The sequence below is a fragment of the Solanum dulcamara genome, chromosome 7 (genome assembly GCF_947179165.1).
Source record: "Solanum dulcamara chromosome 7, daSolDulc1.2, whole genome shotgun sequence".
NCBI classification, from domain to species: domain Eukaryota; kingdom Viridiplantae; phylum Streptophyta; class Magnoliopsida; order Solanales; family Solanaceae; genus Solanum; species Solanum dulcamara.
This window is the reverse complement of record NC_077243.1, coordinates 76603005-76613049: the sequence shown is the minus strand read 5'-3', so window position 1 is coordinate 76613049 and position 10045 is coordinate 76603005. Positions and strand designations below refer to the sequence as shown.

The 10045-nt window shown below is 29.8% G+C and overlaps 1 protein-coding gene across 1 annotated transcript; it reads right to left on the bottom strand.

The window, feature by feature from the left end:
* Positions 1–3336: 3336 nt before the first annotated feature.
* On the bottom strand, positions 3337–9100 carry LOC129896435 (2-methylpropanoate--CoA ligase CCL4-like). The gene is made up of 3 exons (XM_055972336.1): positions 7968–9100; positions 7047–7416; positions 3337–4128 (listed from the first exon to the last, which is right to left on the bottom strand). The coding sequence occupies exons 1-3, from the start codon at positions 8997–8999 to the stop codon at positions 3680–3682; spliced, it is 1851 nt and encodes a 616-aa protein (XP_055828311.1). The 5' UTR covers positions 9000–9100; the 3' UTR covers positions 3337–3679.
* Positions 9101–10045: the final 945 nt, after the last annotated feature.

Sequence of the window (10045 nt, the reverse complement as noted above, 5' to 3'; positions counted from 1 at the left end):
GTCATGGGAGTAAGGTGAAGTGGTGGTGCAGCAACAGTGTTTTACAAGCAGTGTATGGTTTCTAGAACGTAGAGAATCAACTATTATGATGGAGATAGTTTTAGAGTGATGATAAATGGTGACCAAGAAAAATGAAATTTATATAATTCGCAAAAGTTTAGGAAAAATCAGAACCATTTCTCATAGTTTAAGGACAAATTTGACGTCTGTCTTGTGAAAAATGCTTTGGAAAGCTTATGTTGTTAGTTAATAAGGGCATATTTAGATTAATATTGTAACACATGACCGGTATACTTTACCGCAACTCCAACTATAAATGGATGACAAATTTAAATGATTTCATAAAATTCAACGGGATATTTAATTTGGACTTTTGCCCTAATATTTAATTAGGTGGATGTTGTTAGGAGTACAAACGATGTTTCATGTTAGTAGTTAAAAAGAAAAAGAAGCTACATACATAATGTTTAGTGATACATTTAATCGTGCGAGGTTTTTCAAGAAACCATGCAGACTTAACCCAAAACTGATAATATCTTACTATGAATATCTTTGGGTTGGTTTAACTAGCCCAACAACTGATATGAGGTATCAGAGCCGATGGTTCAGTGAGACGAGTATGAACACGGCGAAGTGATAGTATGGACCCGACTTAGTGTCTTTACCTGTCTACAGGCTGATTTACTACGATCACTCGTAGTTTTGAAGACACATACACAAAAAAAAAATGGGAGTTGACTGGTGGCAATAAATACTTGATTGATGTGATTGACACATAATTAATCTCCACATAAGCCAATGAGGTGAAGGGGAGCCTTGGAGTAACTGGTAAAGTTGTTCTCATGTGATCAGAAGGTCACGGGTTCAAGCCTTGGAAACCACCTTTGGCAGAAATACAAGGTAAGGCTGCGTACAATAGACTCTTGTGGTCGGACCCTTCCCCGGATCCTGCGCATAACAGAAGCTTTAGTGCACCGGACTGCTCTTTTATAAGCCAATGAGGTGATGGGTAATGTAAATTTTAGTTTAAGGAAGAAATTGTTAGTATGCGAATAAAGTCTCGCATTGATAGCTGGGTCATTCATTGCAACGGAACCAACCAAACAGTTTTGGTTGTGGGCTACCATTAATAAATACTTATGATTTTTACATATTTTTCAATATAATTATAGGGTACCCGCTATCGTCGATCCTCCCCTAGCTACAGATAGTAATATTATTAATGATGTGATGTATTTTAGGAAAATCCAAGAACGTATTTATCCAAGGCAATATTATATCATATTAAAAGTATTTTCAAACTACTTTAGCGCCCAATAGATATAATTAAAGGGATTGAAAACTTACATAAATCGATTAGTTTAGGAGCTAATTACTTAGATACACTCTAGTTTGCAATATTAGAAATTTTGTCAGATTTTGATGCATCAAGATACGTTCAGATATATCTAGATACATGTATCTCAAAATATATGGGGTCAAAATTAGGTATAATTTATTCTAGATACACTGTATCTAAGTGGATTCGCATGTATTTAGGATACATAACAAATTTCGCACACCTCCTTTCCATCTTGCTCGCCACTCTCCTATGTATTTGGTATACCAAATACATGTGAATTACAAAAATACATATTAGTGTGTATTTAGTGTGATTCGCATGTATCTAGGATACATAACAAATCTCGCTTGCCTCAATCCTCATCTCACTCGCTTCTCTCCCTGTGTTAGTGTATCTGGTAGAAAAAATACATGTATCTAAGTATATCTTCCTCAATATATGATAGAAAACTCTTAATTAGTGGTAACCGGTAAGATACGTAATATTTAAAAGTACAAATAATAATAGTATATATGATAGTAGAGTATGTCTAATTATATAGTTTCTACATAATTAAATGCATATAAAAAGAGAGCAAAATAATAAGTTCAAAATTCAATTATTTTAAATATACAAATATATTAGTCTTTTCAAAATGAATTAACAAAAAAGTAAGTCATTAATAAAAATGAAATCTTGGAACATTGCACCTAGGTGGTCTTAAATATTATTTGTTGAATGTTTCAAAATCTTTCACATTCAACTATTGTGACTAACCGCATAATCTTTATTGCGTTTGTGATCCAAATCAAATTGAATTGTCTAGTAGGTGCAATGCACTTTATGAGCAAGATAATTGATGACATTATCACGATATAAATATATTTATGTAGGGACACCATGTATCATGCTGGAAAGTTACCTGTCAAACATGCACAAACTTGGTCAATGGTCCATATTCTTAGAATCAATGCGACTGGACAACTAGAGACAAATTCAGAATTTGATTTTAAGTAACTAATGATAGTTATTTAGTAGATTTTTTTAGTATGTATACATGGCTTGAACAGAAATCCGTCACTACTATTCACAGGAGCTTGATTTCTTTTGATGAACCAAACATGTAAAATAAAATAAAATGATAATGGATTGTAATGAGGCTTGAATTCATGATATCTGCTTTGATATCATGTGAAACTATATGACTATATCTTTTTAAAAAAATTAACTCATTTTACAAAGAATACATTTTCATTTACCTAATTATGCCTCAACATGTATATATTATTAATATTAAAATCACACCTTAATAATATTAATATTTAAATTCTTAGCGATGTTTGAACTTGTAGTTAAAAATTGAAATTATTTGATATTTGAAATCAATTAAATTTAATTAATCTAAATTTACGCCGACATAGAGTGACTTGGCTTTTTCCCAGAGCAAATATTTTTGAATCTTCCTAGTCTTTGGCAACTCAACTTCAATCATCACTATTATTGGCACCATGTAAAGTTGGCAAATATTATTTACATTTACTCATCCATCACCTTATGTGCATCAATTTTCAACCTTGGCAAAAGCACCAAAATTGTCTTGTAAATAGTGTGGTACCATTTTCTGCTTGTTCAATCTTATCTTCGAGTAGAACGTATTTAGAATTTTAAGACGATAAGTGTAGTATTATGAATATGCAAATTTATAATTAAAATTTAAAAAGTCAACCTTTAGAAATTTACTATTAGATCTGTTAATTTACACTTTCAAATTATTGTTTTTTCACATGTATATTTTTACTTCATACTGAATATGTTGTTACTATTTTAACACATTGATTATATGTTTACGTCCTCCACTGCTATTAGATTTAATACTATAAAAATTTAACGATTACAAAATGAAATAAAAAATTCAATTTATCAAATTTGAAGATTTTGAAAGGACAAATCAAGTAGAGGTGCACAAATTAACCATCCCCTATAGGACTCTTTGAGTTTGGACGCACACATATATATTTAAATAATTTTAAAGAAATATAATATTATTATACATGACATAATGTAATAAAGAGAGCATAGGTACACATGAACTCAGACTCCTGCCCTTCTATCTCCCAATATATGTATGTATACACATAAATATATAGAAATCACACAAATTAGCAAATATTAAAATTTAAAATTCATAGCTATGTTTGAACTCATAGTTAAGAACAGAAAGTCATATTTTTTGTTTAACTATTCGATATTCAGAATCAACTGACTTAGCTTGCTAGCTGCATTTTACTATTTACTAAATAAGCCTTGAATATTACTTCGTCCACATCTTATCCTTATCCGACCAATCTGAATTCATGCTTACATAAGTGATTTGGCTTTATCCCTAAGCAAATACTTTTGAATTTTGCCAGTAGCAGTCTTTGGAAGTTCCTCTTCAATAACAACTGTCCTTGGTACCATGTAAAGTGGCAAATTCTCTTTACAAAAATCTCTCAACTCCTTCTCTGTCACTTTGTGCGCATCCATTTTCAAGCTGACAAACGCACAAGGCGTCTCTCCCCAATAATTGTCCGGACGTGCCACCACCGCGGCCTCGTTCACCGCAGGGTGTTCGTACAAAATTGACTCAACTTCCACACTGCTTATGTTCTCCCCACCACAAATTATAACATCTTTCAATCTATCTTTTACTTCTAAGTATCCATCTGAATGCATTACTCCAACATCTCCTGTGTAGAACCATCCATCATTTTTCATACATTTTGATGTTCCTTCAGGGTCTTTGAGGTATCCTAACATCACACTACCTGTTGAGAATACAACTTTAGATAATTGAATCCATCAAAGGAATAAAACTAGATGCGAAAACATATCTGAATTCAAAAAAACAAATGAAATTCTTCAATTATGTTGTTATTGATCTATTAAACTACTCCCTTCAGTCAATGGTGGAGTCAGAGTTTCAAAATATAAAAAAATAAACACACAAAAAATTTAAAGAAATTGAAACATTAACTATATATAAAGATCTCCGCTCATGCCTTCCGTCCCTTTTATTTGTCATGTTTTTTTTTGCATGTTCCTTAAGAAAATACTAACTAAATTATCATTATTTATTCTTGAATCTTAATTTAATGTTACTTTATTTTTCTTCATATTTATTGAATAAGAATAAATAAAAAAAATTAATAATAATTATATTTTAATTTTTTAAAATAATAATTATATTAATCAGTTATTTTTAGCAAGCACAACTAAAATAAACAGAAAGGAGTACAAGTACGAATCACATCATTTCTTCATTTATGATTTAGTCCATCAATTCTAAAATTTATTGAGGCCTCTTAGGACCATTCTACATTAATAAACATTAAAGACTACTTTTATGACAACAAATACTCCCTCACCAAACTATGTTTAGGTGTCCTTATTTCCTTTTTAGGACATTCTGAAAGAGATATTTCTTTTTTGAAATATATTAATAATTTAATTTAAATTATATTTTAAATTTATTTTTATTTAATTATTATTTTAAAAATAAATTTTTATTTTTATTTGTCATGTTTAACATTGAAAAGATAGTTAATTTTTTTCTTCATATTTATCTTTAACATTAATTACTTATTCCTCAAATTATATTCTAAGACCTAATATTAAACATCAATTAATATGAGTATTATAGTAAACTACTCAAATATTTTATTATTTTTTAATGGGTGCATAAAATCTAAAGTGTACAAATAAAATTGAACAAAAGGAAGTAACTTTTATTTTACTGTTAATGATAAAATTCTATCTTCACACAAATATTATGATATGAATAAGATCATAACATTTCGAAGACTTTTTCTTTCTTAAATTAGGCACATATTAAATGAAACAAACTGAGTAACATGCGACTATTAATATTAGTACTTCCTCTATTTTATTTTAAGTGTCTTAGTTTGATTAGATATGACCATTAATTAAGAAAATAAGAAAGAATTTCTTATTTATCTTGTGGGCTTAAATTAGCTGTGTGTGCGCGATTTCAAAATACTCCTAACCCTATTTTTCTTTTGTATGTTCTTAAGAAAATAATAACTAAAAAGTGTAATTTGACTAATTAAATTATCCTTATTTATTATATCTTGATCTCAATTTTAATATTACTCTTTTTTACCAGATTAATCTGTCTTAACATTTTTTGATTAAGGGTGAAAGTGAAAACTAATAATTAGTTGTATCTTGATTTTCTAAAAGGGTGAAAATCATTTTCACTCTCCAACTTTGCTTTTAAAATCAAATTCCCCCCTTAATTTTGAACAATAATCAAACTCCCCCTTTATTTCATGCATTGTCCATTTTCTCTTTGTTATCACATTTATTTAATATCTCTTTATATTATATATAGTTTATTTTTTAAACATAGATATTTATAACTTTTTCTTTAAGTTCTTTAACATTATAAGTAGAATAATATTTTTAAGAACTTATTACAAAATTTAATATTATTCTTATGACCGTTATTCCAATATAATATGCATTAAGTGTGTGTATATGTATGTATACTTACATCTCCATGTGTTTCATATTACTTGACTCTTCTTGATATATATGACACTCCTTAAAAAAACTAATTAAAGGTGTATTTTACTAAAATAATATTATTAATAATATTTTGAAACCTTAAATTTGTCTATTACTACTTTATGCAATTATTTAATAATAAGGTAGAAATAAAAAGATATTAAAAATTTCTTTAATTTCATAAATTGGACAAGTAAATTAAAATAACTATTTTTAGAGTGAGAGTCAAGTAATATAAATGGCGGTGGGTATTCTCTTCTATATAAATAAATAATTTTTGATTGACACTAATGGAGTAATACATAAATTATAATCTAAAATAATTTAAATAACACAATCTTAAAAAATTTGTCCCTAATTAAATTAATTATTTGTATTTCTTACATTGAAATATATTTGTATAGTTATTATTCTCTACTATTTTCACTTGTATAAATAAATATTAGAGTTTTGATTATTATTAATAAAATTAATTTTCTCATTATGCTAATGTACTTTATTATAGAGCATCATTAACTTATATACTTAATTAGTATTTTTTACTTTTTTGTCCAAAAAATAATGTTTATACTTTTATGAAAAAATTATTACATTAAATAAAAAAAATGAAAATATCATGATTTCTAAAGAAGTAAAAAAATCAATTTTGAGGGTTAGCTTTGCGTTCCTTGAGTATGTTTCTGCCCTAAACTAAGAAAGATAATGAAATGGTATATAGGCATTTTAAAATTTTAATTAGGATAAATGAAGAGTTTGACTATTGTTCAAAGTTGAGGGAGGAATTGCTCTATTCGTTCACTATACTAAAAATACATGTCTATTTTTTCTTATCAAGTTTAAAAAATTAAGAGATAATTTATTAATTTATACATATTTACCCTTGTTATTAATGCTTTGTAATAATTAGGAGTGATATAGTAAAATATTATTTTATTTATTATTTTTTAGAGGTGTGCAAAGTCAAATATGAACAAGTAAATATGAACGGAGCAAGTATATTTTGGACTAATTATTTTTAGTAATCATGATAACTAAAATAGATCAGACGAAGTATAATACTAGAACTATAGAGGTACCAAATTTTAAAAGAAAAATTAAAAATCGAACTAAAACGAAAAGAAAGACACTTAAATTAAAATGACAGAAATATACGTACCTCCTTGCAAAACAATTTCTCCAATGGCCATCCCATTCCTCTCAATGCTGATGCCAGTTTCAGGATCAACTACATCAACGTCAGTAAACCCTACCATCCTCACACCTTGTCTTGATTTAAGTGTTGCTCTTTCTGAATTTGTCAATTGATTCCATTCTGGCTTCCATGCACATGTCACTGCGGGCCCGCCCGTCTCTGTCAATCCATAACCGTGACTTATCACGAATCCCAAAGATTCCGTCCTGTCCAGGACTGCGGCCGGGGGTGGTGCCCCGGCCGTTAGGAGGTGGACAGGGGAATCAAGAGGTTTCCTTTTTGGATAGGTTGATAACATGTTGAGCACTACTGGTGCACCACACATGTGAGTTACCTATATAAAAGATAATTTACAGAACCAAATTACTTAAAAAATAATTACAAATAATCTTTGGTGTACGTTTAAAAAAAATTACAATAAATCGCTATTTATAACATAAGTCCGATGTTTAATTATGTTGTTTTCTTTAATAAGTTAAGATAGCAAACACGATGGTCGCATTTTAATGAAATAATTATTTATAGCCACAAAAATATTTATACATGTTTATGACTACATATTTAAAGTCTTTTATTTTTTCTTGAATTTTGTGTGTACACTTAAACATGAACACATAAATTTGCACAGACGAAATAGTATTTATCTCTAATAAATTAAGTTGGTAGACTATACCGTCTCATAATTCAATATTATGTCTACTAATGGACAAAAAATGAGGTGTACTCAAGTTTCATTGCTATCATCTGTGATAATAATAAAAAGTCACTTTGATCCATAAAAAAGAATCAAATCCATGTTACGTAAGATATGTTGTAGATATTATTAAGTGATTAAATATTTTTTTTCTGAAAGCTTAACTTTTTAGATGAAGCGATCAACGTTACCTTGTGTTGGAAAATTGCTTCATATATTAAAGTTGCATCATGACTCCGACGGAGACAGACGTTTGTTCCACCAACAGCAGCCATAGCCCAACAATATCCCCAACCATTGGCATGAAAAATTGGCAACGTCCACAAGTACACCGGTTGCTTTGGCATGGACCAATCAATTAAGCCCATGACACTCATTGTAAACGCACTTCTGTGACTATGAAGCACTCCTTTGGGTGCATAAGTGGTCCCAGAAGTATAGTTTAGTGTGATGGGCTCCCATTCGCTCTCAGGAATGATCCATTTGAAAAATGGATCCCCTTCATCAACAACATTTTCATAACTATTATGAAACTCATTTCTCGAAATTGAAGGTGTACTACCGCAATTATCTTCAATAAGAACTAACTTCGGACGTTGTAAATTAGGCGGGAATAGAGAAATCGCATCGAGGACTAAAGAACTCGCTTGATAGTCCACAAATACAAGCTTTGATTCGCTATGTCGAAGCAAAACGGAGAGGGTACGCGGATCGAGGCGGAAGTTTACGTTGTTGAGGATCGCTCCGGACATTGGCACGGCGAATTGGAGCTCGTACATTGCCGGAATATTTGGGGCTAACACGGAAACGACATCGCCTTTTTCGATCCCGAGCGAACAAATTGATGAAGCCAATTTTTTGCACCTAGTATAAGTTTGTGACCAAGTGTAACTTGTCTCATTGTACACAATTGACGTGCAATTTCCATAAACAACGGCAGCCCTTTCCAAAAAGTCGATAGGAGAAAACGGGCACGAATTCGCAGGCCCTGCGAATTTTTTAGTGGTCGCGCTACCGTTTTCTCTAAAAATTTCAGGAGGAGTACTCACAGGATTCAAAGCTAGCGTAGATCGGATCGTACATTTCTTTAATTTGTTTACTTCAAAAGGGATTCTTGATTTAAAGAGTTGATAACCTAATGGGTTGGATATGCCAAGGGATGATAAGTTGCAAGCATGAAGACATGGATTTTGTGTTGAGCTACTTAGTTTTAAAATATCCATGATTTGATGTGCTTAATTTGTTAATGTTTTTTTTCCCCTTCCTTTGTATGTATGGATACATATAATAACAAGTTATTGGGAAGTTGAGCATATACTCAAAATTAAATGTTGTAGGTACGACTATGAATTTGTCTTTATTAGACGGTCCAACATGTGTTTCGAAGTTTTTCCAACACAATCCTTATAAAACGGTTAATTTTTATTTATACCTATTTTTAAAATATATTTTTTTAATATATTAAAAAAGATAATTGATAGAATTTGATTAACGCATTTTCTGCACTCGAGTGCTATAAGATCGTGTTTGACTTGCTCAACGAACTCGATCTCTTTTTCAATTGAGTTGATCATCTTCCTTTGCTAGGGCAAACCACTAGCGAGAAGCTTTTCTTGGGATTATTTTTCCAGACAATTTTCTTTTTTTGTGTTTTTTTATTTTATCCTCAACATTAATTACTTATTCTTCATATTATTTTTTAAGACTTAAGATTGTCCATCAATTAATATGAATATTATAGTAATAAAATATGCATATTAATCATTATTTTTTACAGACGTACAAAATCTAAAATGAACAGGTAAAAATGAATGGAAAAATTATTTCTTATAGTGTTACCCTTTGTTTTTTTTTTTTTTTTTTTTGGTTTGGAGTGAAATAAATACTCCCTTATCACGATTATTATGAGGTTATACCTTTTGTTCTATTCTAATTTGGAGTGAAATAAATGTTTTCTTATCATGATTATCATGAGATTACTTTTGTTCTATTCTAGTTTGGAGTGAAATAAATAAATATTCCCTTATCATGATTATCATGAAATTACTGTATACTTTTGTTTTGATATCATGATTATCACGAGATTATCCTCTGTTCCATTCTAATTTGAAATTAAAAAAATATTTCCTTATCATGATTATCATGAGATTACCTAATAAGTGTAAGCACACATTTTTTATCACTTTAATCTTTCTTATTTTACTTTTTTGGCCTTCTTGCCCTTTCTTTCTCCTTTCCCTATTTGCAAACAACACTTCCTTATTAAGAG